Genomic DNA, 26410 nt, shown 5'->3' with positions numbered 1-26410 from the left:
CTCGTCAGGGCCGCGAGTCGGGGGTGACCCTGGGTTCCCGGGGTGCCCGGCGTCCTCCCCAGGTCCTCACAAGAGGGAGGCAGAGAGCGGGGGTCCGGAAGATGGGCAGACCCTGCGCTGCCGGCATGGAGGCTGGAGGGGGCCGCGGGCCAGGAAAAGGCAGGAGCCGGGTCTCCCTGGGGCCCGGGGGACCAGCCGCGCCAGCACCGGCCTTTTAGGAATTCTAGCCCCAAACCATCGGAGAAACAGTAAGTGGTTTCAACCCTAAGCTGGTGGCGGGCTGTAGCAGTGGCCCTCAGGCCCCCACACTGGAAGGGAAGCTTCACCCATTTTGCCCCTGGCTGATTCCCAGAGCAGCCTCCCCAAACTCCGGAGTTCCGCCCACTGTCACAGACTCCCCTCCCTGGTCGCTGACAGTCACAGCCTCTTCTGTCTGGGGAGAGGGGCAGTCGGGAGATTGGACGGGAACAGAACATCCCAAACATGGCTGGGTTAGTGGACACTGCTGGCCAGGCCCTTGTATAGGCAGGGGGTGGCCGCTGTGGGATGCTGGAGCTTGTCCCACCCACCTCCTGCGCCCAGCTGCAGGTTCTAGCTACGATGGCCAGGTCCCCCAGGTGCCCCCGGGCGTCCACCTTCAGCTCTAGGGGCTCAGGCCCTTGTCCCTCCTGACGGCCCTCAACTGGGTGTCCCGACACCCAAAGCCGTCCACGTCAAAGCCCGGTTTGTGGAAAGGCGAGTGGCCTACCCAAGGCCACAATCCAGGTGTCACTTCCATGGGACAGGGGAGGCCTGGCCAGTCCCCACCCAGATCTGTCCAGGCACCCTTCCCCTGGCACCCAGCAAGCGGCCACTGAGCCCGGGAACCCAGGACCCCTTCACATCACATCTGCAGCCCTAGGCCATCCTAAATCCACACTGGCCACAAGACCGAGACCCTGGGCTCCCCACTCGAGCGGGCCGCACATGCCTGAGACCACCGCCGAGGCCGAGGGCCAGCGCAGGTCCTCCTGTGGGGACGCAGAGCTGAGATCAGGGAGGGAACAAAAGGACACAACGTGGGTTTCTAATCCAAACGCACTTGTCTTTATTCAAACCAGGGTCCAACCGGTCAGTGGGGACGCCCTGACACCACGTGCGCGCGCGAGCGGCTGACGAGGCCTCCCTGTCCCTGGTGCAGGGGCGGGCGCCTGCAGAGGCTGGGCGGGCGCGGCCCCCACAGCGCACCGGCCAGTGGCGCCGGCAGGTCAGTCGACAAAAGCAAGGAATAAACAAAAAAACAAAACACGCTCAGTAGACTTCTTCTGTAAGCTCCCAGAGTTTCTGGACCAACGAGCCCCAACCCTCAAAGCCCGGAGGGAGGGGCTGAGAACGCCCCTCACCGCCACCAGTGCCGACGGAAACCCTGCTTTTTAAATTAAAAAATAAGCCAGTATACATCGTAGAAAATTTCTCTTAAAAATCTCACAATTTGTAAATGTATATTTTTTTCTTTAACATAAAAGTTTACAATATACGGTAAAACAAAAGGCTCAGGAAAATAATTTCAAAAAAAAAAAGGAAGAAAAAGAAACCTGAAGTTTTGAATTAAAGCTGAAGACTTTTTTTTTTAAACCCTGTTGTTGAACCAGTGACTTTTTTTTATTGTGCTGATGGGTTAGAGAAAGAAATATGTTTAAAAACTTCAGTCCAGATACCCACCGCCGCCTCCAAAAGCCTCTCGCCCCCCTCCCCCCACCGTCGAGTCGCTATTTTTCTGCCAAGTTTGTGATTGTCACGAGTTCACAAGTTCTAAATCCTGGGTCTCAGCCGCCCTGACGTCCGCAAGGTGCCGGCCAGCTAGCGTCGGTACGGGTGGAACCCTTGCACGTTGTGGTTCTGACCTCGTCCAAAGCCACTGCCGCCGGCGGGGGGGCCCCCCGAGCCTGGCACCGAGGGGCCCCCGTAGGAGGGGGGCTGCTGGCTGGGGTCTGAGAAGCCCTGTCCGAAGCCAGCCAAGTCCTGTCCGTAACCTGCAGGGGAAAAGCCTGGTGAGCCGGGGCTGGACGGCAGGTCCGAGCCCATGGCTGAGGAGGGGTCCGCACCTGCATAGCCCAGCCTGCTCCCCCACAGGACCCCGACCGTCTCCGCACAGAAGGAAAAGCAGCTCAGAGAACCCGAGGACCCCCTGGTCTGTCCCATCCGTCTCCGGCCTCGCCTCCCCACCTGTTCCCAAGGACCCGCGGGCTGGGCCCTGGCGGCCCATCTGAGCCCCTGCAAACCTGAGCTTGGAGACAGAAGAGCGCCTGGCCTGGCTCGGGGGCCGGAGGGCTTGCAGGAAGTTTATTTTTGAGTGGAATGCACGGGAAACGGACACAGCCCCCAGAATCTAAGAAAATGTCAGACTAGCGCCCGGCCTCCCCCGCCCCCGCCAGACCCGAGACAGTCCTCCCTGCAGAGCTGACCCGAGCCGGCAGCGCCGGCAGAACCGGCGGGGGCGGGCAGAGTGCCCGACGCCGGGCAGGAGTGCCCCGCAGGGAACATGCGGGCGGAGACTGCCAGGGCCGGGCAGGTCACCCCCACCCCCCCAAAACAGGACCTAGACCCTGCACTGCTGACCTCAAAAGGCATGGGAGGCGCTTCCAGAAAGGGGGCTGGCACCAGACTGCACACCGGGATGCAGGAGTGTCCTGGGGCCCCGGGGTCCCAGTGTCCCAGCAGAGGGTGTGAGAAGGCACGGGGTGCCTGGGGCCGTGGGGCTGTGGCCAGTCAAGAGCCTCGCCCCGGCAAGGGCCCCATCCCGAGGGCACCGCCGGGTCCACCCCCACCCGGGGCGGCCGCTGCCTGGGCGCAGGCCGAGTGGGGGCCGTGGAGGAGGAGGTGCCACCTACCTAGGCCACATCACTGCTCAGCCTGACCATAAGAGTGTAAACAAAGTATGGGCCCGAAGCCCGACGGGTCTGGAGAATAGGTACCCAGGCCTGGCAAGAGACGAGACCAGGGTGACTACCCCAGGGCAGCCTCAGCAGAGGGGCGGGGCCACGCTGGCGGGCGGCACACCCCCACCCAGGGCTGCTCAAGCCGACACCTCCTGCTCCGGGGGTGGGGGGCGGGGGTGGGGCAGGGGGACAGGAGACAAGCAAGGTGCTTGGGGACCGTGGCCAGCCACAGTGCCAGGGGACAAGACTGCACGGAGTTTTGAGCAGCTGGGAGTGGCCAGCCGGGACTACATCCAACCTGCAGACGCTGCAGCCTGGGGCAAAACGGTCTGAGCGATGACATGGCTCGGGCAGACCCCCAGATGGGGAACCATGGGCTAAGGCTGTGGCTCTTGTAGGAGCCCTGGGAGGCCTGGCGACAGGTAGTCCCACCCATGTGGCCCAGCAGAGGCAGCAAGAGACCCCCAGACACCTGGCCCAACCCTGTCCTCACGTGAGCTCCTCCCACACAAGCCATAGGTCGCCACCCCGCAGACCCCGGGCTCAGAAGCACCTCCTCTGTGACCAGCCCCTCGCTCCAGTGAGGCCCACAGTAACAGCCCAGGCAGTGCCTACCGCCCACCAGAGCCACGAACCCAGGGGGCCCACGGGTGCCCGCCCCGCACTCTGCACTCAGAAGAAAACAAGACAACCAAGGAACAGGGGGTGCCCCGAGGCGCCCCGTGCCATCCTCCTAGGGGCCCTGTCACAGCTTCGGGTTCCCAAACCCACAGGCCCTGGAACACTGGCTGCACGATCAGTGTTTTTCTAAGACTAGTTCCCTAGCCAAAACCCGAGAAACCAAAACCTGCTCGTGTTCACTCTGCTTGACCCTGCACGACAAGCCCCCGCCGAGCGGGGTCCCCCACCACATTCGCGCTGGCGGGGAGGAAGGCCGGAGGTGGGGGGAGCGGGGGTGGGGGCAGGAAGGCCAGGGCGGGGGGCCAGGCCCCGGGGGCCGCAGGCCTCGCCTGCAGGTCTCCGACTCACCGTACTGACTATAGGGGAAGTCCGGCTGGGCCGCCGGAGGCTTGCTCATGTCTGGGGCGGCCTGAGACGGAGGCGGAGGGAAAGCCAGAGGTGCTGCCCCTGGAGTAGCAGGTGGAGGCGGAACCCCTGGCGGGGCGAACTGATCCGGGGGGGGGAGGTGGAGGCCCGTAGCCGAAGCCTGCGAACAGGAGAGACAGACACAGACACGGCCCAGCCTACCGCAGCCGCCCACACTGCTTCCTGCCTAGACCCACGGAGCGGCCGGGCCTTGAGGATGTCCCTAGGGTGGGCCTGGGGCAGCCTGTCGACCCCCCAACAGCCAGTGTTAGGCAGGGACCCCACGGGCAGTGGTGTGAGGACAAAACCTGCCTGCCGGACACAGCGCCGCTCCCACAGCCTCCCCCGCTGTCCCGCGGCTCGACAGCCCGTTTCTACCCACCCACCTTCTGGTTAGAACCAGACACGGCCCAGGCCAGCGAGAGACACACCTCTGCCAAGAGGGGCCACATTGCCGTCCTGTGACCTGACTCAAGCCAGGGCACACTCTGACCCGCACTCCTAAGCCCTCCCCAGCAAGACTGTGGGACCGGCGAGGCCGGCCACGTGACGCATGGCAAGGACAGCCATCAGCCACGGTGCCCAGCCGAGGGCTTCCCATCACTGCCGAGGACCCAGCCGCCGGGCGGGTGCCCCAGCATGTTGCTGAGCACAGACCAGAGCTCCTGACGCTCAAGCCCCTCTCCGCGGAGTCACAACGTCAGGTCCAGGTCCCTTGCTGGGGCACATGTCCCTCTCGCGACAGCTGTGCCACCCACACGACACTCCAAGCTAAGGGACCAGGACAGGCAGCAGCCCAGCCACGTGCCCCAAGCAAGTGCCAGGCATAGGCTGAAAGGGTGCATCTCTTGGGGGGCCCCCAGCCCGGCTCCAGGGGCCCGCAGAACTTACTGAACTGTGGGGGGGCACCGTAGCCCTGTGGGAAGCCCTGAGGAGGGGGGAACCCTCCAGGAGGCGTGGACACGATGTACGAGGTGAACGGTGGGGGCGGCGGGGGCGCTCCTCTCCCGGCAGGCGGCGGGCCGTAGCCACCTGGAACACCCGCGCAGAGGGGAGTGAGGGGGAGGGCGCGCGCACGGCTCCCGCCGCCCAGACCTCCCGGGGGCCCACCCCGCTGCAGATTCCATTCTCTGCAGGGCCCACAGATAAGGACTTACCAATTGCCTGTCCTGCTGGAACCCACATTCCTAAACAGGAAAACAAAGAGGGTGGTGGTTGTCCTGTGCACAGCCCAGCCGAGCAGCTGACCCACCCCCAGTGGCACTCGCTCTGCTGGCAAAGCCCTTCGGCAAACACCCTCCAGGGGCCTGGCACCCTGCCGTACTGCGGGCACAAGGGGACGTCCCAGCCTCGAGGAAGGTGTCCGAGGACACACCTGGGCAAAGGGCTGCCACTCGTATCCTGCTTCTCCGAGGGAAGGCTCTCCCGGATGGCCCTAGTCTGTCGGTCAGGCGGCCCCAGCTTCTCAACAGAACCCATCAGAAAGGGTGAAGGGGACACCCACCGACTAGGGGCCCAGAAGCACAGATGGGACATCAGGCTGGTTGGTGGGAGCCCCGGGCCGGCTACCAGCCCAGTGCTAGCGGGCAAGAGCTTCTGGTCTCAGTGACTAGTCTCCTGTGGCTATATTTGGGTCTCCCCCGCCAACAAAGACTTTGTTTGATAGCAATCGAGCACAAGCAGGGGGGAGTGTCAGAGGCAGAGGGAGAAGCAGGCTTCCCGCCGAGCAGGGAGCCCAAGGTGGGACTCGATTCCAGGGCCCCAGATCATGACCTGAGCTGAAGGCAGACACTTAACCGACTGAGCCACCTAGGTGCCCCTGGCTGTGTTTTATTTTGGGGGGAAAAACGTTTTTAAAAAGACAATCTGCCAACTTCGGTGGGTGCGGGGTTAGGGGGCAGCCCAGGTGCCTCTGGGTGCACACAGGCCCATCTAGCCTTCTTAGGCCCCTCCCTGGACACTGTTTCTAAAGGAGGCGGAGGCTATCAGATCCTGTCCTGGGGGCTCTGGGAACCTCAACCCTTTTGCCAGGCTGACCTTAAACCATCCTGCTGACCCTTCACAGAGGCCCTGACGGCCCAGGAAGCTTCCACCCGGAGCCCAGCGAGCAGGAGCAGATTCAGAAGGTCCAAGAGGCGGGACCCTGTGCTTGCTTCCAGCCAGGCCAAAGCCGGAGTCTCCCTCAAAGCATCTTCTGAGCCTCTGAGACAGCCAGGCCAGGCCCGCACCCCACTCCATCCTCACTGAGAACCGTCTGTCATCGGCTCGCTGTCAGTGGCAGAGACGGCCGCCGGGGTGCGGCCGCTGCTGGGGGCGAAGGCGGCAGGGATGGGTCCCCTGAGCCACCAAAGCCTCTCACTGCCCCCTCAGAACCGTGTGGCCCTCCTCCATAGCATGGCCTGTGAGGCAAAGACACTCACACAGCCCAGCGGGGCACAGGAAGAGAAAGCCATCTGCCCAACCACAGGTGGGGAACCGGGCTGTGACCCAAGCACGCTGCCGCCGAGGGTCACAGCATGCTCAAGGTGGACCAGGTGAGGACACGGAAACCGGCCCCTTCCTCATCTGCGAGCAGGCTGGACAGTGCCCCTCTGGGGCCTGCCGGAAGGTCTGGCTGCTAACAGGTACCCAGCACGGAGCTGTGCACTGGCCCTGGGGCTGGACGCAGAGGGGCCCCGCCTCTGCCTTCATCCGTCCCTCAGAGGCTTGTGTGCCTGTCCAGTCAGCACGTCCCCCCTCTGCGGTGAGTCTGCAACACCTCCGGCTCAGGACCCCGGCCTGCACGCAGGTCTCCCTGAAGGGGCCGCCTGGGGGCAGGACCCGGTCTCGGGGCCAGAGCCTTACCTTGCGGGCCATATCCTTGCTGCCACGTGGGTGGGGGCTGGCCTGCCCAGCCATTGGCAGCACTGGGCACAACCCGACTGCCCCACTGGCTGGCACCTGGCTGTCCCGGCGCTTGGCTTTTGCTGTCCCGTGGCTCAGCCCGTTTAACTTCCACCTAGACAAATGAAGCTCTGGTTTAGGGAGATGCCAAGGGTCCTGGACCCCCTTCCCTTCAGACACACCCTCAAATAACTTATGACTACACTTAGCATCTTATTATGACTTAAAACTAAATACTTAACTATAAACCTTATTTAGGCCAGTATTTTTTTCTTTAAAAATTTATAGTTTTTTTTCTCTTTTCTTTTTTGCTTAAAACATGTTTCTCAGGTACAACAGGTGCAACCGTAAGCCATGTAAGCCCAGCCTGCTGCAGAGCACGGGCTGAAGGCCAAGGACCCTCAAGAGCTTTGTGGGACAAGGGTCTTTCAGACAAGGTGGAAAGACAACTTTCTCCTTTGATGGCCTCATCACCCCAGGGACACAGAGCCCAGGACGGGCCGAACCATCACAGCCTCTTCCAAGGCCTCTCCAGGGCCTCTCCTTGGCTCAGGCGTGGCCGGAGCCAGATGCTTTCCGAGCTCCGCGGGGAGGACGAGCCTCGCTGGGAGGAGCCAGGCCGATGGACTCACGGGCCCTCCAGAGCCCCCCCACCCCCCTGCCTGGGCTTTAAGCTCATACCTGAGAAACACAGTTGGCTTACTTAGGTTTTTTATTTAAAAATGTCTAATGGAAGATAAAGACTTACCTTCCCCAGGCTAACGCTTAAAGAATCTCAATTAACTCAAAATAATGTCAGAGGGAATGGATGTGATAAAGAGTCTTACATTACATCTAACAAAAAAAGTAAACAAACATGCAATAAAATGGACATTTGAATCAGTAAGCAATCTTCATACTGTGTTCGGTCGGCAGCCCTGGACCCTTCCTCTTTTGGACGCTGTCAGGAGCCGCAGCCCCGAGGACGGGCGCAGCGGGAGTGAGCGTGCGCGCCCCCTGGCACTGAGCGCTGTGGCCGCCAGCAGCAGCCCCCCCCACTGCAGGGTTTAGATGCGGCCAGACTGACAGTCCGAGGTCCCCCAATTACAGGGCTGCCTCAGCATCTGCGTCTCCAATTTTTTTTCTTTAGCGATAAATTTTAACGAGAAGGAAGAGACAGTAAATCCCCTCGGAGTCATCCTTGGGGTCTCACAGGCTGGTGCACTAAGCATTACGTGTTCCAAATTCCAACAGTTCTGCTCGGGGCCCCTTCCTGCTGGAGAACAAACAGGAGGTGGGACAGAGGCAGAAAGACCCCACCTTCCTGATGCCCCAAGGACACCCCATGGACAGGAACAAGATCCCCCTTAGCTCGAGGCCACGTGGCAGCAGGACCAAGGAGCCCTCAAAGAACTCCAACGAACGAGTCTACATACTTTCCTTAAGGGAATCTGGTTTCCGCTTACAAAGCAAAGCAAGGCAGCCCTTGCATGGTCCCCCCTAATTTTTACCCTCTTCCTATCAGAACGTGGATGCAGCCACTGGCACTCTGGTTTTAATGAGAAGTGGGACCCAGGCCCCTTAGGGAGGTGAACCCCCACCGAGAACCGAGGGGCTGCCGTGCCTCGCCCGCCAGTGAAGGTCAGGCAACGGAAGAGGACGAGGCTGGGGGCTGCTGCCGGGGGCTGGGCTCTCTGGCGTGTGCACCTTACTTGAGAAGCTGCGTCCCACACCGAGGAGCCACCTCAGTCCCCACTCTGTGCTCTGTGTGGACCAGACTCAGACACCGATGCATCCCACAAAACCGGGGTGGGGCCGGCCGCCTGCGGTTGGAAGCAGGTCCGAGTGCTTATACGGCCTTTCTGCCCCTGGAGCAGGACCGGGCCTCCTCCACGTTTCCAATGTCACAGTACCTTCAGGAATCGAACGTGGACTCCTCTGAACTGGTGTTCGTAACTGGCAAGCGTCCCTGAAATCTGCTCGCTAATTTTAAACTAAAAGCTTCAATGAACGTCGGAGCGAGATTTGCGTGTGCTGCTTAATCAGGTTCAAGCGGAATTAATTAAGCAACCAAACCTCAGGCACCTCTATGTAAAAATAGCTCCACGCGGCCGTGTTTACCGCGTGCAGGGAGCGGGCTGTGGGGCTGGGCCAGGAGAGGCAGGAAGCTCGAGGTGCCTCAGCCCCTCCACAGGACCGTAACGGACAAAAATGGGCCTGCTCTCATCCCAGGGGCAGGGCAGGGCAGTAGCAGCAAGGAAATGCCTGCTGCCTGTGAGGCGACCGCGGGGACCGCTGGGGGTGGGGGCGGTACAAGGGCAGAGACAGGCATCCTGCACAAACAGGGGCCCGAAGCCTCTCGCTAACTCTCAGAGACCCCACACTAAGACCCTCTCCCAGCAATCTGTTTGAGGGGGGACTCCCCCCGAGCCCCGGGGGCCCCGGGAGAGGAGGAGCGGGCGCGGGCTGAGCCTGCCCGCCGCCGCGGCAGCAACACAGTATGAAGATGAAACCAGAGGTCACTTGACCGCACGGAGTTAAGTACTACCGAGAGCATGTGGCTGCGGCCGGAGTTCCACAGTAAGTGACCCAAGTAAAGGAGAACCAATCCTTCAGGATGTTTACGTCTCTTTCAGTTTGACACGGACCCTGTTGTCACAGGTCCACTGCCCACCGCGCGGCACGGGGTGGCAGGAGGCAATTGGAATGCGGGACAGACATCTGAAGGAGTGGTCACTGAAACCAAGCCTGAGGCAACCTGCAATTTCACTGGAGGCCAGCCCAGGAGGCCCCCGCAGACCGTGCCCCTCGGCCGGGGGGCCACCGCCACCCCCCCAAACCGGTCCCAGTGGATCCAGAGTGAGGGGCTCTGGGAGCAGCGCCGGCGAGACGGGAGACGCCACGCTGCAGGCAGGAGCCCTCGGGCAGGACGGGGCGCTGTGCTTCTGCAGGAGCCAGAGCCCACCTTGCCCTATGTCCCAGGCCCTTTTTCTGCTCAGGATTTGTATTTTCCAGTGAAATCCCTAAGTTGCCTAAAACTTGGTTTGGTCTTAAGGTAAAATAAAACTACAACTACACACTTTTTTGCCCATGATGTCGTGAAAATGCATGTTGACAGCCTGGTCCACTGATTGTTCGTCCTCGAAAGTAATAAATCCAAAACCTAGCCAACGACGAAGAGTGAATCAAGGTAGCAGGGCGTTGTGACACAAAACAGGGTGATGAACAGTATCAGGGCCGGGCCGAGGGGGTGCCCAAGGGTTTCAGGGAAGCGAGTGTGTGCGGCTGTAGGGCAGGGCCCGAGCCGGTGGTGGAGCCTGAGCTCCCCGTGGAGACACGCTGGGAACCCCCCCCGGGGGGGGTGGCTGGCCTCTGAGGGAGGCGCAGCCTGGGCAGGAGAGAGGCCCGGTGCGTGGAGCACGCCAGAGCGCTCTGGAGGGGGCCGCGGCGCACCCCTGCGAGCAGGGCAGCAGCCGCGAGCTCCGCCTCCGCGAGACGGGGTATGTGCCGTGGGTGCGCGGCTGCTTTTCTGAAACCCGAGAGTCTCCCCCTCGGCTTGCAATTCGCTTTGCGACTAGGTCTGACGGCAGCCGTATTCATGGTTCTAGCGCGCCGACCAGACTGCGGTGTCTACAGTTCGTGCCTCGCTAAGCTTAGCCAACGCCGTTGGATAAGCCCAAGGAGTCCCGTCCGAGTCACACACGTATGCATACAGGTGTCTACCTCACGGACCTACGCACAAGGTACACAGAGATACAGGCCACAACGGGTTCCAGCAGGTCAAACTCTGCTGGCAGCAGCGAGAGCAAGAGGCACTATGTCGTCAGAAAGAGAATTTTCAAGGGAAAAAAATTTAGTGTTTCCCAAACACAAGGAAGTGGCAGTATAAACGAAGTTTGGTCGGTCCGGGTGAGAGTGGCCGCCCGGCTACCGTGGCGTGTCTGGTCCTCAGTCGGCTGCACTGTCTCCCCGGGGCCCGACTGACTAAGCGTGAGAGGCGGCGAGCGGCAGGCAGCTGCCGGCAGAGCCGGGGGACGAGGGCGGCTGCGGGGAAGGGCTGAAGGGGGCACGGGGTGCTGGCGGGGGCGGTGCAGCTGACCTTCCCTGGCCGACGGCCAGAGCCCGGGTCAGGCCTGTGCCCGCCAGAGCCTCCGAGGACTGCGGGGCCAGAGCGTGCAGGGAGGGAGCATCGATCGGGAAGGGGCGGCCAAGCCCGAGGCCTCTCAGCTGCGGGACAGGGACGCTGGGGCTGCAGCCACCGGGCCGTGGCGAGGTGGGGGGGACTGCAGGCATGACGTGGGGCAGGGGGGGCGGACAGCTCAGAAACCAGGGGATGCCAGACTAGCAGGGAGGGACACCCGGGACTCTGGAGGCTTGACGTGTCCCTGCACGCGCGTGTCTGAGCGGGACTACGCACACGCTCACACGAGAATCTGCACACGGCGTGAGGGCAGGGGTGGGGTCACGGCTGCGGAACGATGACAGCAAGACACACGGAAGGAGACAGGAGCGGGAGCGCGGGCCGGGGGGGCAAAGAGAAGGTGGGAGGTGAGCAAAGGCAGTGGCCAGGGTGAGGGGCGGGACCAGGGCTTCACTGTCCCTAGCAAGACACACGCAGAACCCTCGGGACAAGGACCGGGACAGTCTCAGGTCAGCCGAGAGGGAGGGGGGAGGCGGAGGCCTGGAAAGACCTGGAAGGGGAGGAAGCAGGAGGACCTCTCTGGGACGCCCCTCTAGCCCACGGGGGGTTCCTGCCATCGCTCCCCCCCTTCTGCTGGCCTCGTGCTCGCAGGGACCCTCAGAGCCCGATGTGGAGGACATTGTGAGCTCCCACGGGAACGTGGGCCCCAAGGTCAAGCCCAAAGCGCTCTCCCCACCAGCTCCTCCTGTCTTGCACCCCCAGCCCACGGCGGCTCGGCGTGCTCCCCAGGCCCAGGGCGAGGCCTCAGGGCGCCGACTGGGGGGGTGTGAGTCTAGGACCAGCCCTCAGGACCCCCACGCCCTGAAGTTTCACGAGACCGGAGGCGAATGGTGGAACACGACATGGGTAATGAACAGCACGTTAGAAAGTTAACATTTTCTCCAAGTGCAGGAGTTTGTGTCTGTAGCCACAGGGCTCGCGCGGTCCGTTACTGCGCGAGAGGCGGTGAGTCTCGGGTGGGGAGCCCCGGGGCGGGGCGTCTAGGGACGCATCTGTCTGTCAAAAGGCGACATCACCACTGAGGGAGCGGCCAGAAACACACTGAAACTTCGTTTACACCCCACTGGAGCGAAGCCCGCTCCGTCCTCTGACTGCAGGACTGGCCTGTACCTGTGTGACATAATTTAGCACCTGGAGAAGAGAAATCTAAAGAGATATCGTTAATCACAAACAATTCACAGAGAGAAAAGGAGAAACAACTTACTTAACGTTACTGTACTTTACTACGAGACACTTAAGTACGTCACTAAGCATGTATGTCTATGTTAAAGTTAAGCTAAGACTTAACAGCTTAATCGACATGGAGTGCGGATACGTCACTTATCACGGAGGGAGAGGATGAAGTTCAAATGGCAAACTATTCTCCAGCATGGCGGGCGCACGCGGCGGCGGCGCCGGCTCTGCGCGGGGGCCTCCGACGGGGCTGGGGCAGAGGCTGCGCGGTGCCCGGACGCCAGGCCGGCTCGCGCAGCCGGTCCCCAAGCGGCGGATGAACCCAAACAGACGGGCGGGCACAAGCAGCAGCAGCCACAAAAATAAAATTGCAAAAATAGTAATAATAAACAATAATAATAAAAAAGGGCACAGAAATCGGGTGCCTGCTGTCCCGGCCCCACGAACCAGCTGGGACGTGCGGGCGCGGGCAGCTCCCGGAAGCTCCCAGGGACGCCTGAGGCGGCTCCTTACTCTCCTCCCGCTGCCCCACGGTCTTAGGGGAACAAGAAACAAGAAAAACAGGGAAAAAGCATGGGATGGATAAGAAAGTCCACGTTCAAGCCGAGCTGGGGCAGACCTAGCCTGACGCCACGGAATGAGACCTGCCTGGGCAGGGGCTCCAAGCGGGACGCGGCCCGGAGTGTCCAGGGCACCGTCTGAGAAAAGCAGCAAGCTCTCAGTACACGTTTAAAAACAGAAACCATATTGAAATTCATGTCAGGTTGCAAAAACTTCAAAAGAACGAGCCAAAAAAACCCGGGGACGTCTGACCTTGGGAAGCAGACAGGCTGGGGCTGCACAGGAAGGGCCTACGTTTGAGTCGTGTCTCGAATCACCCTTCTCTGCGGCGAGCTCGCTACCACCACCACCTAATTGTGAAATAGTTTGCCATCTGAAGGGGAAGGTCAAGGACAAACTCCATCTCTTTTACCTCGAGGCCTCTGCTTCTCTGCGTCGTAGATCATAACCACTTCTGTGACCTGCAAGAGAGACGGGTGTTCGAGAACCCGGGAGCCACGGGCAGGCACGAGCACGTCCGGCTGCCGAAGACTCCCGAGGCAAAGGACCGCCAGGGATGTCTCCAGATGTTCCCCAGGGAGGCCCCGAGGCAAGAGGCTGGACTCCTGACGTTTGATGCCTGAGACTCAGGGGACCCGCAGGAGGCCAAGGGGCGGCCAGGGGACCCGCAGGAGGCTGCTTGTGCCCCGAGTGCTCACGGGGAGGCACGTGGACACCGGAGGCCCCAGCCCCACGCTCCAGCCACAGGACCGCAGGGCGCCCTTCCATTCTCAGACAAAAACCAAGGCCTGGATGGCGGGACAAGACCCAGAGCTCTGGTGCTCGGCCGCACGCTCCGAGACCATCCCACTGCTCAGCACTCGGCTGGACACTCCCCGACAGGTGTCCGCCTAGCCAGCAGCCCTCTCCCCGGGGCCCCTGGCTCACGGACCGCCTTTCGGCACAGGCTCCGGCCCAGGTCCTCTGCATACTCAGGAACCACCCCCCGACAAGCAGGTGGCAGTGATGCAACAGGGCTGTCCCACCGTTGGGAGTGTGGCCCGGTGGGAGCCTGGGGAGACCCTGTGCCTTTGCCTCAGCTGACTGGACGGCCCCCACACGAGCCCGCTTGCTAGCCCCGTCTTCTGCCTGCCCTACTAGAACTGAGTCTCCTGGAGGAGCCCAGGTAACTCTAAACCCCCATAAGATTCTCAAAGATTTCAGCCTCTTCCAGAAACAGCCAGCCTTGGGAGAAGGTCTGCTGTCACTGAGGAAACGCTGCGCAGGGGACAGACACCTCGCCGGCGAGTGCCAGGCCAGCTCCCTTTAGGCCGCCAGACCTGGGCTAGGGTACTCCTCACCTTCCCACCGCGCCCCCCACCCCACAAGGCATGGCAGGCTGGTTCCCGGTTCCCACAGTCGGGCCGAACCCTGCTTCTCCCGGACACAACGGAACGCTCCCCACCGTGGCGCTCACAAACCAGGGGAGAGCCTTCCAGACCGGCCTGGCAAGCTTCCACTGGCCCAAAAAAGCAGCAAAGCCCCCCCCCCCCCCCGGGCTCTGGCTTGTTCTGGGGGAGACAGAGGCCCAGAGGACAGAGCTGCCCAGCTCCACCTCCAGGGACACCGGGCTCTACCGCTCCCGCCCGGACCCGCCGTGCTCTGGGGCAGGAACAACTCACCACTCCGAATTTCTTGAAGTATTCCCTGAGCTCTGTCTCACCACAATTGTGAGGAATCCCACCGACAAATATTTTATTTGATTTACTGTTATCGCTCCTGGGTCCTTTCTGCTGTTTTAAGAAGGAAACAATGGTTAGTCGGTGTGGGGAGACCTCACGACGCTCCCCACAGTCAGGCTGTGACGCACGCCGCACTGGTCTTAAGACCCCGCCCGAAGCCAGACCAAAGCCCTCCAAAGAGGAACCAAAGAGAATCTGAATCTGAAGCCAAAGAGAATCAGCGAACTGTCCTAACGCTTCCCCCGCCTTCCTCTGGGACCCGCGGCGACAGGGGTCTGGCGTGGCCACCCGAACGCACGCGCGGAGCGAGTGGCGGGTCCCGTGGCGAGTTCCGAGTCACGAGAGCGAGAGCAGGAAGCTCTAGCGTCCCCGAGGGCTGAGCGGGGTGCTGGCAGGACAGAGACCAGCAGTTTTCCGGGGCTGACCGAAGAGGATGACGGGGGGCTCCCCACGCCTCGCCGGACCCTGGTGACCCCACCCTCTGCAGGGAGGGCCCCGCACCTTGGAGGCAAACACTTGCCCGAGCTCGTCCCTTGTGGACAGAGGAGGCCCAGACCTTGGCTCCGGCTACTAGGACGCCGGCTCCCCCGACCCCTCGCACCATCTTTCCTGTCCAGGGCGCCAGGGCACCGTAGTCCCAACGGCCCTGGACCAACACCATGGGGGTCTGGGGCGGGCGAGGGTCTCCCAGGTGCACTTAGGGCTCGAACTCCGTCAAGTGTTTGCTTCGTCTCGGCAAGGCTGCTGAGAGACTCGAGGACACGAGGAACCGAAGAGAATCTGAATGTGGCCACGACTCCAGTCTGAAGAGCAGAGCCACGGAAGCCGCGGAGAATGACCCCAGAGCCGCAAGGGCCCCCGTGGGCACAGCAGGCGCCGGGAGCCGAGGCCGACACCCCCGCTGCGGGGACAGGCCTTGCGTGAGAGCACGTGGTTTCAGGAGATACCCGCTCCTGCACTCAGGAGTGGCAGATCCAGACGGAGGTGGGACAGGACAGAGATGACTAGGAAAATGTTAACAACTGATGGGTCTAGGCCATGTGTTTAGGTGTCTGATGTACTACTTTACTGATTTCTCCAAACTTCCCAAAAAGTTTCCCAATAGAAAATTGGGAAAATAAAAACTATTTCAAGGGTCTGAAGCCCCAGCAGCGGATGGATCTTGCTAGAAATGCAGGTTCTTGGGTCCTGGCCCGGACACGCCGACCAGACATCTGCCCTGCCTGCTGCCCAGCTCTGGCCAGGCCCCTCTGCCAGGACAATGGAGTCCTGGAGGACGGTCTTCTCCGAGACCTACTGGGCTGGGGAAGGACAGGGACGGGACAGTGGACAGAGGAAGGGTCTGCTCCAACAGGCCTGGCATCAGGGGCCACACAGCTCCCAGAGAACCCCTGCGGAGCCCCACACCGGCGGCTTCAGAACCAGCTCTTCCAAGCAGCCGGCTCTCAGACACGGCTGACTGGGCCCTGGCCCCGAGCCGCAGCACCCAGATGGGAACGGCCAGCAGGCAGAAAGGAGCGGGGGACCAGAGGCTGCACTGACACAGCCCCCTCCCAGGGCAGGGTGGGAGCCCCCAGGGAGGAGAAAATGGAACTCCTGATCGCAAACAGGTGTGGGAGGCCTTTTTCTTGTTTCCAAGGTAGACTAGGAAGAATATTCTTGGCTACAAAGTAAAACACACACCCACTGGATAGAGTCAAGTGACCGTGTGCCGCTCCAGCAGTAAAGCGCCCCACTGCCCTCAAGGGCCACAGGAAGAACCCCAGGCGGGGGGCGCACTTCCCCTCCTACGGGGCCAGGACACCAGCGGAGACGCTGCCCTGCCCAGCCCGGCCTTACCCATCCTTCCTTGGGCCGCGTCCTCTCCGGCTGCATCCCTCGAGGCGTGCACGGCTTCGGGTCGATCTGCAGAAGTTTCAAAGGAGTCAGCTGTGACTACGAAGCCACTTTCTCTAGAAGAGGCGTCCGCACGGCAAACGAGCCCTTGCTCCCAGTCACTCCACCCCAAATCCAGGCCCTCCGGCCCCCTCCGGCCCCAGCCCAGAGCTCCAGCCCCGCTGACCCGCTCCCTCACGGGCACACCCGCCAGGCCCAGCCGCAGAGGCCGGCTGACAGGGCAGCGCGCGGCAGTGGCGTTGGGACGGGGGAAGTGGACTCCCGGGAGGACCACTTACGTTTCGGCCGTCTAGTGTGTGTGGTCTGCTGGCCAGCACCGTCCCCACACAGTTTGGGTCTTTAAATTTGACAAACCCAAAGCCTCGAGACTGGTTGGTGGTTTTATCTTTCATGATCACACAGTCTACGACTTCTCCATACTGGGAAAAGTAGCTGCGTAGAGTCTCTGCTCGGAGATTGGGACAAAAACACACACACACACACCGGAGTGTTAAGCACTGGCCCCCCCGCTGGTGCGTCACGCACACAGGCACACACGCTCCCAGTTCTGCAGCCTGACCTGGAAAGCGTGGAACCAGCCCCTTGTCGACTGGCTCAGCAGATCACTGGCGGGGAGGGGGAAGGGGAAGACCGTCCAGGACAGGAGACCCATGGGAAAGGACGGGGTTCAGGACACGGACACGTCATGGCTTCCCACGGAGCAGAACGTGTGCAACTGGCCACGGCAGCGGCCGAAGGCATCAGGAAAAGGGAAGTGGAAGGCACTGCTCAGTGACCACCAGGAGTGCCAGTTCCCACAAGCTGCTTCCTCCTGAGCCTGAGCTCACGGCCGGCGCCGGCAAGCCCCCAAGCCTCCACACCCCGCACAGCAGCCCCTCCACCCTCCATAGCGCCCCCAACTCTGCCGACACATGAGGACGGGTCCGGGTCAGGTGCCCCCCACCCGGGGATCCAAGACAACGCTAAGTCAAGAATCAAATAAAACAAGCAAAACCCTGAAGTAACAGCGAGGCGCATTCACACGACTTGAAGACCAAGGTCATCAGCCTGTCTGCGGTGCGGGCACGCAGCCGGCCCCGCCACCTACCTTGGGTGGTGCTCCAGTCCAGACCGCCCACGAAGAGCTTCCTGCAATTCAACAAGAGAACGTTCAGGGTCAAGACAGTGCTCACCTCCACCATGCAGCCATCTGCCCTATCCTGAGGTGGGACTCCTGCCCTGCCCCTGACCGCGGAAGTGAGGCAGAGATGCTGCCTTGTATCAAGGTCACGGCAAGGACATATGTCCCCCTCAACCATTGCTCAGCCTCGTCAGCTGCAGACACAAAAACCGACACGGAGATTGGCCAAGATGGTTGCGAGTGAGTCACAACATGGAAGCAAAGACGCGTCAGGGCGCCCGGGGGGCTCCGTTGGTTGAGCGACTGCCTTCGGCTCAGGTCATGATCCCAGACTGCCCGGATAGAGTCCCGCCTCGGGCTCCCAGCTCCTTGGGGAGTCTGCTGCTCCGTCTGACCTTCTCCTCGCTCATGCTCTCTCTCACTCATTGTCTCTCAAGTAAATAAATCAATCAATCTTTAAACAAACAAACAAACACGACACATCAGAGCCACACGTGCCCGCGGGGCAAACCGGTGAGAATACGAGACCTCGGGAAATGGACCAACAGGAGCCCCCAAACCCCAGGGGCCTCTGGGCGGGGTTACAGGGCACAGGGCCCCTGCGCTCCTGCAAATCGTGAGGACTTAGGAATCAAGGTCTAAAGGCACCTGCGACAGACTGACTGAGCAGGGAGCGGGATGCCCCAGGGGAAAGTGTCACGTACCTTCCCTGTGGTCACAAGGAAGGACCCACGAATCACCGGACGGCCCCTGGAGCCTCAGACGTGGCACCGGAGCCCCGTCCCACGTCTCCCACCCCAGGGCAGCTGGGGCTGTCCTTTCGGGCAGACACACGAGAACTTTCCAGAAGAACCCCACTGTTGCCCCAGCTGCCAACCTGCCCCTCTTCTGCACAGGACACCTCGCGCGCAGCCCCAGACACGCAGAGCCCTTCCAGTTCCCCCTGCCCCTGGGGAGGGGCTCCACGCCCACAGGCCACAGGGCAGCATGCACCTGCCCCCCGGGCCTGGACTGGCTGGGCCTGAAGTGAACAGAGGCACCGGTGCGGGAGGCGGCGGCCCATGTGCTGGGGCTACTCCAGGCCTCACTGTGGCCAAGCTCCCTTGCGTCTCCGATAGGCCCAGGCCCCTCAGACACCACTCAGGCCACCCACAACATGTGCGGTGGCCGTGACAGCAGAGGTGGGGGAAGGGGTCACGAGCACTGTCACACGCAGAGGGGGACCCGGATGCTAACGGGCAAGGGCTTCAGAAGGCAGCACATGGCCAAGGTTCCGTCCCCGTCTGAGACTTAGGGTCCCGCAGTCCCCTCGTCTGGAGCCGACCACCACACTCAGCCTGAAGACAAAAAGACCCCCGCAAGCCGCCAAGGAACAGGGGGGCCCTGTCCTCCACCCCAGGACAGACCCCTTCGAGGTGGCCGGCGCACCTGCCACCCCCGCTGCATCCGGGGATCGAGCTTCTGCGTGCCAGCCCCTGGCAGGGTGCCTCCCACAGGCAGCAGGACCGCCGGGGCCTCGCTCCCAGGGCCTTCTGAATTCAGTGTGTGAGAAACACCAGCCCCACTACCGCAGAGACAGCCACGGCCATCCTCACAAGGGCCACAGACAGTCCACGGCGCGGTTCGCCGGGCTGAGGAGGGGTGGGGACAGGAACCCCTGGCCGAGGCCACGCTCAAGGGGCTGTGCAGGCCGCAAGGCCGCTCTGTGAGGACAGGCTCCCGGAACGTGCTGATCAAGCAGCAGAGGGAAGCTTACGCTTGGGGCTCATTAGCTGGAACTCGTGTCTCCTACGCACCCCTCAAAATCAGGCCAGGCTTCCTCCCGCAGGCAAACAATCCCAGGGGAGAGGGGCCCCCCGCGGCCAGCCAGGGTGCTGCCCCAGCACGCTGGGCCTCAGGCCCCGCCCACCCTCGCAGGGCCGGGCACCCAGCGGAGGCGCAGGCAGCTGCTGACTGAAGGCCCCAGGGCTGGCTGGTGCCGCGCGGAGCTGCCTGTTTGCCCACTCCTTGCCCGCAGGAAAGCAGCGGGTTTGCCGTGGAAAAGCAGATTCATGCAGGAAAAAGACACCTGCAGCCTTCTCAAGCACCGAAACCTGATTCACTGAGACAAACCCCAGCGCCCGTCTAGCGAGCCCCAACCAAACGGAAGGCCGCACGCAGGTGCCAACCCAGCAACCCAGTCCTGCAGCCCCCGCCCACCTACGGACGAAGGAACTCGTCGGACCAGTCCAGGTTCCACCCCTCACGGAAATGCCAAAATCTGGCACCAAGGAGAACAGGCCAGACACACCACCGAACTCTGCCCCACGGACCGGGCCGTGAGAAGCCGGCAGCACTGCACCTCGTTTCTCCGCTGAGCTGCACTGACTTCAGAGAAGGCTCCAGGTCTCAGAAGAGCGCGGGGGGCGCCGCAGGGGGACCTCAGCGCTGAGCTGGCGGGGAAAGAGAACCTGGCTTCTCCGGCCACTATTTCGCTCCGTCCCACAAGTCTGAAGTTACAGAAAGTCCTCGGCTGTGAGAGATCTTCACAACCGAGGAACAACAGGATCTCCCTGGCCCCTGGCCCTGGGCTCTCTGAGCTGCACACCCGGGGCACCTTCATAGCAGCTCCCCCGTCTGTCGGGGAGAGCGAGCACCCCAAGCCTCCAGGCGGCACCCGACTAGCTGCTATACCTGTTCCCAGCTCCTTTGCTCCCCCTCCGAGGGCGGACTTCCCCCAGGGGAACACGCAAGAGCCACAAGGTTCCCGAGGTCCTGGGAGGCCACCTCTGAGCCCCAGCACTGAGCCCCACTCCGAGCCCCACAGACTATGGGGCCTCCAGCAGGACTAGCCGGGAGCAGCTCCATCACGACCCAGGCAGCAAAACCGTGCGCAGTCACTGCAGACGCGTGGGCAAGCCTGGCACAGGGCGGGGAATGCACGGCCGGCCAGCAGCCCTGCGGCGGCCCAGGCGGACCCGTGGGGCACCGCGCGCATCTCAGGCCTGGGCGAGACTCTGCGGACTAAGGGCCCAGCTGACCGCGTGCACCCCACCCCCAGCCCTTCCCTGCTCTTGAGGGTACAAGAGTCATGACTCAGCTGAAGCTGAAAGTCATGGGCCCCCTCCCAGTTCCCAAATCCCCCCAAACCACCAAGGGGCCCTCCTGGCTCCATCAGGCCCTGCCAGGTGACCCCGAGTCAGGCAACGGGTAATGCTACTACCAGAAGGGCCCAGGAGAGGTGGCTCCCTGGGCCCGAGCCTACAGCAGGTGCTGGGGACTCCCTCTTGCAAGGGGCTCTGCACAAGCGCCTGGCAGCAGCAGCTCTCTTAACCCTCCCGCCCCCCCACCCGACAGGCTGGAAACCCCCGTGGAGGACGCCCCGTCTGGACCCGCGGTGCTCAGGCCAGCCGCTGTGGCTCCGCCCCTCCCAGTGGGCAGGCAGGCTTCAGAAAGTGCCCCCTCGCCTGCGAGGCAGCGGCAGGGCACGTCTTGGCTCCAGAGGCCTAGAAGCCGAGGGCCTGGGCTGAGCGCGGCCGCTCCGCCAACGGCTCTTCTGCCTGAAGTGCACAGCGCAGAGCCTAGTCTGCACCGTCCTGCCCCTCCGGGGAGGTCGCCCGGGGACCGGGTCTCCCTGAGTATGTGCTTGTCCGCAGGGAAGGCAGCAGCTCTGGAGCGAAGCACACAGCATGGGCCCGGCAGCCGCCCCACAGCGGCAGACGCCAAGTCCTGGGGCTCAGGCCCTGCCAGCAGCAGCTCAGGCTGCCCCCCTGCCAGCAAGGGGAGCTCGCCCCCTCCCAGACCACTGTGGGGGGGGCGGTCAAGTGACGCCTGCGAGAGAAAACCCCAGGACGCCCTGGTGCCTGGCATGAACTCCCCCCCCCGCCCCGTGAGGCCCTCCACCTGCCCTCCCCCAGGCAGGACCAGTGTCCCCCAGCAGCACTCCCTGGTACCGGGCAAAAGCCTCGGCAGACAAGGGAGGAGCTGCTGCCAGCAGAGCACGCACATCACCTGGTGAAAAGTGCTTGACTCACGGCCAGCACTGGAGACACAAGTAGTGACCCAGAGCACCTCCCAATGTCATGGTCAACATGACAGATGCCAAGCTCGTTCCCACTGGAGCAAGCACACCTAAACCACGGGAGGACGCGGCAGGGACGCCCGGGGACCCAGGCTGGAAAGAGCAGATGTGACCAAACACGTGTCTCATCTGCCAGAGGATACTGGGGAGCATCTGGGGACACAACTGGGGGTGCTCCAGCACCGAGTGGGCGGGCCTCAGGGATGCTGCTCAGCCCCCACAGTGGCCAGGACGCCCCACATGTCCGCACTGCTGGGGACTATCCAAAGTGCAGAAGAACAGCATCTCTACCTTCGACCCCCAAGTCTCCATCACCCTCTCCGCGGCACGAAGACAACCTCCTCCACAGTCAGGACCTCTCTGAACCCGGCCATCAGGACCCCTTCCACACACGGACATTCACCCGATCCCCACTCTTCCAGGGCCAGGCCTCTGGCCTCACCCAACTAGCACTACAGCCGGGGCCGGCCAGGCTGCTGGGACCGGGGGGGGGGGCCAGGCTGCCGGCTTTCCCAGCTTCCAGCTCCAGCAGCCGTGGGCTCCCGCCACCTCCTGGCACCTGCTCTCACAGGGACGCGCGTGCTGCCGCTTTCTCTCCACGGAGCCCACCTTCCCCCGGGACTCTTCCCTGGACAGCGTCCGGCTGGCCCTGCCTTACGAGCAGCACACACACCTGCACACCTCTCTCAGCTCCTCAACACACGCCAGGGGCCCCGGAGGCAGGTGGCACAGGACGCCTCGGTCCTAATGGGAACCGCCCCCCCACGACACTGTGCACACCCGCAAGAGGCCCACCCAGGGGTCTGGACCTCTGCGGGGCTTGTGCAGAGCTCCTGCACCAGCTCCTGACCTGGAATTGAGAGACCCTTCCAAGTGGCCCTTCTAAGATCATGGCACAGGAAAGAGGACAGAATGCCCTCCCCGCCCCCCAGCAAGGTGAGTGCCTGTTCCCCCTCATCTCTGGCCCCAAGGGAGGTTATCAGCGTGTCACACAGCTGCCACATGGGGCCCCACGTGACCCTGCTGCTCCTATCAGCCCTCTGGCCTCCAGACCCAGCCTCCCTCTGCTCTGGCTGATCTGTGACCATCGGAAGGCTGGAAACGCTAACTGAAACCACCAGTCTCAGCCAACTTCCTCCCGCCAGACTTCCTGGGGACCGCTGAGCCGGCTTAGGTACAGCCCAGACTCAGTGACGCTCTTCCCTGGAAGGCTCAAACGCAGGAGGACAACCCCCCACTGGACTGTACCCCACGTGTCCACGCGCTTCCTGAAGCCCTGCCCCTGCACCCGCACACGCGGTTCCTGTTAGAGAAAGGGGAGCAGCCCTTCCCGCCTGTGGAACGCTCCCTCGGGAGCCACTCGGACGAGGCTGACCACAGACCCAACAAGGGCGACCGGAGATGAAGGGGCATGTGGTCAGAGATCGTTCAGGCCTGTCATGGCCCGCTAACATCTCCCATCACCTGGATCTGAGCACCACACTCGCTCCCACGTGGAAGCCACCCACAGTCGGCAACCGCGTTCTGCTCACAGCAAACAGAGCCCAGCGGGGTCACCGTACTGTCCGAGGACAGCCGAGCAGAGCACGGAGATCAGAGTGGACCCCGGACTCCCACATCAACGGACCAGAAACAAGGATCCTGTACAAAGCAGAAACTGGTCAATGGATTTTAGCAACAGCCTTCTACCTGCAAAGCAATTCAAAGGTTCTGGCCACCGGACATTTACGACGTTAGAAGTCCCGCGATCCGCGCCGACGTGCAAGCGTGGGGAGGGGAACGCGGCCAGCCAGGGTACGAGACCCGCTACTAGCTCCGCGGCATCCCCAGGCTGCCTCTGCAGACCCAGGCTTGGATCCCTGCAGCATACCTCGGGGTTCTCCGGGCCCCCTTCCCTCCTGAGCAAAAAGCAGTGCAACGCCGGAAGACCCCCGGCCTGGGCGCCGCGAGGCTGTGCCCTGGAAGGCCGGCCGACTCACCAACAGGCTCTGCCCCACTTCTGGAGCACTTTCTCCCTATACCCTGGCTTCCCGTCACAAGTGCACCCACGTAACACAAAGAAGCCGTCTCCCAGTCTCCGGACACGCTCTGTAAAGCGAGCCAGGCTAGGAGCTCGGGGTCCTGCCCGCGGTGCCCTCCGCCCGCGGGGTGGGAAGGGGGAGCCCCCGGCCGGCATGTTCTGTGCACAGCCGGAACCGGGAGCTGGGGCCCGGGGGAGGCCGGTCAAGCACCTGAGCCCACGGAGCAGCATACACACGGCCACGCAACCCCAGCCCCGAACTGCACGGGAAACCGGCTCCGGAAAGCCCGGCGGCCGGCACCGGGCCGCGCTCCGCAAAGAAAGCCAGACCACGCCCCTCAGCCGGGGCCGGAACGGGTTTCCGAGCCCCTCGGGACCCCGCTCACACCTCGGGCTCCTCCGGCGCCGACGCAGCGAGCACTGCGCGGTGGTCCCGGGGCGAGCCCTCGCCACGGCCGCCCCGCGGGTACCTTCCCCCTCTTTCCAATCCGCCTGCCGGGGGCCGGCGGGCGCGGGGCCGGGAGGGGCTCCAGCTGCAGACCCCCGGCAGATGGCCGCGGCGCCCAGCGCTCGGCGGCGGCCCGGGGGCCCGGCCCACGTGACGGCGGCCCTGGCCCCGGGTCCGCGCACCTTCCTTGTTCTTCGCGCCCCGGCAGGGGCTCAGAGCGGCCGCGGGGCGCGCCGCCGCCCGCGGGGCAGAAGTTGCGCGGCGGCCCAGCCCGTAGGGCCGAGGCCGGGACCGCCACGTGCGCCGCCCCGCCAAGTGGGTGCGCGGGCTGGGGGGAGCCCCGGGGGCCCCGGGGAGGCCCGGCCCCCCGGCGGCCGCGGCGCCCCACGACCCCGGCCTGCCGTTCCAGATCCACCCCCCGCGGGAAGTCCACTCGCCGAGGGCACCGGCGTCCCAGAGCCCCCGGCGCCCTTTCCGGGTCCCCCTCGCGCAGGAGGCGGCGGCGGTCCCCCCGGACCCTCTCGGGCTCCGCTCGGGGCTCCCCCGCCACGACCCCGGGCGCGGGGGCGGACATCACGGCCCGGGCCGCCAGGCTCCCCGCTGCCCCGACGGGAGCGCCGGGTGCGGCGGCGACGGGGACGCCCTGACCGCCCCTCCACGGTCCGGCTCCGGGCCGGGTGCCCCCCCCCCCCGCGGGCCCTCCCAGAGCCGCCCCGGCCGGGAAGCGGCGGGACGCCGGACTCCCGGGCTCCCTCCGGCTCGCCGCCCCCCGGCCCCGGCGGTCCCGGCGGCGGCCCCCGGCCCCCCAAGCCGCCGGCCCCAGCGCGGCCCGCCGGCGTGACCTTGACGGGGACCGGGGCGGCGTCTGGGCGGCGGCGGCGCAGGCCGGCGCGTCCTCACCCGATCTCGTCGGCGCCCGAGTTGTTCATGGCGGCGGCGCTCGGCGTCCCGGGCCCCCTGGCTCGCTCCCGCCTCCGGAAGGTCACCGGCCCCGGCGCCCTCCCCACAGCTGCGGCCCGGATCTGCGCAACGGCGGCGGCCGCGCTGCCTCCTCCCCTCAGCGCCAACGGTCACCGCGCGCCCCCGCGCCCGCGCCGCCGCCCTGCGCACGCCCGGGCGCGCTCCCGCACGGGGCCTCCGGGGGCGGGGCCAGGGGTGCGCCCGCCGGTGTGCGTGCCTGCGTGCGCGCCTGCGTGCGGAGCCGGCGATCAGTGGCCTGGCCCCTGCGCGGCGAACGGCGCCGCCACGGAGCACGCTGGGAAGTGGAGTCCCGCGCGCCGGCCCCGCCCAGCGGAGGGGAGCGCGCCGCCGAACGGCGTGCGTGCGTGCGTGCGTGCGCGCGCCCGCGGGCCCTCCGAGCCAAGCACCGCGGGGCGCAGGCGCGGCTGGGCTTCCTTGTTTGCGCTCAGGTCGGAAGTGGCACGCGGGGTCAACGGCGGGCAGAGGCCACGCCCACTGCGGGGTCACGCGAGGCGGCGGTGCCCCTTTCCCGGTCGGCGTTTCGGCCGCGACCGCGGCGCCCGCCTGACGCGACGAGAGGGCGGCGGCGGCCGGAGAGGCGTCCCCGCCGCGTGCCCCCGTCGCCCGCAGATGCGGGTCTGGGGGCCCCGCTGCAGACGGCCCGCAGCCCGGAGCAGCCCGCCCACCCGGTGCCCTCGGGCTCCGCCGGCGGCAGGTGCCTGTACTCGTCGGGGTCAGCCTGAAGCGGCGGAGGGGCCGGGTCCCGGGCGGGCGGCGCGGGCCCCCGGGCGCTTCGGGTTGGCCGAGGACGCGGGCCTCGCGTCCCTTAGAGCGGCCGCGGGGGCGCGGGACCTCCTTCGGCCCCTCCGCAGGGCGGGCGGGCAGCGGGCGGGGCGGGGCGGGTCGCGGCGGGCAGGCGGTCCGTCCGCGCCCCGGGAACCGCCCTCGTGCACGGCTCCGGCGCTGTGCCGTCGGAGGAGGCCGGACGGGAGGCAGGCACTGGTGCCCCGCGGGGTCCGCGGCGCGCGGAGGAGAAAGCGCTGGGCCAGGCTTAGCGGCGCGTCCCCGATGCGGGGAGCAAGCAGGAGGGAGCTCGGCCCCACTTCCAGGAATGTGTCCCGCACATGGGGGCCCCACCGTGAGCGCAGAGAAGTCCCGGGATGCTCCCAGCTGTTAGAGGAGCCGGAAAGGCGTCGGAACCCGCACGTCCATCCACGGGCATCCGCGCAAGGAACCCACAGAGGGCCCGGGTGAAATACACAGGATGCGGTCAAGTGACGGAAGCCAGACACCAGCTGTTCTAATAATGTATTCTTGAAAAGGTGGACGCCGGGGTGCCTGGCTGGCTCAGTCAGCAGCTCTGCGGTGGGCGTACAATCTACTT

At 64.2% G+C, this 26410-nt stretch overlaps 1 protein-coding gene across 1 annotated transcript; it reads right to left on the bottom strand.

The window, feature by feature from the left end:
- Positions 1-1063: 1063 nt before the first annotated feature.
- Positions 1064-25157, bottom strand: DAZAP1 (DAZ associated protein 1). The gene is given in 13 exon segments (XM_059388491.1): positions 1064-2012; positions 3948-4101; positions 4103-4125; positions 4896-5036; positions 5162-5191; positions 6849-7002; positions 9947-10029; positions 13214-13262; positions 14463-14573; positions 16362-16427; positions 16697-16863; positions 17506-17546; positions 24967-25157. Coding segments are annotated over 13 exon segments (1221 nt in total). The 5' UTR covers positions 24996-25157; the 3' UTR covers positions 1064-1839.
- Between the last annotated feature and the right edge of the window lie 1253 nt (positions 25158-26410).

Source organism: Mustela nigripes, chromosome 2 (assembly GCF_022355385.1).
Source record: "Mustela nigripes isolate SB6536 chromosome 2, MUSNIG.SB6536, whole genome shotgun sequence".
Taxonomy (NCBI): Eukaryota; Metazoa; Chordata; class Mammalia; order Carnivora; family Mustelidae; genus Mustela; species Mustela nigripes.
Note: the sequence above shows the minus strand (reverse complement) of the source record. Positions and strands in the feature narration are given on the sequence as shown.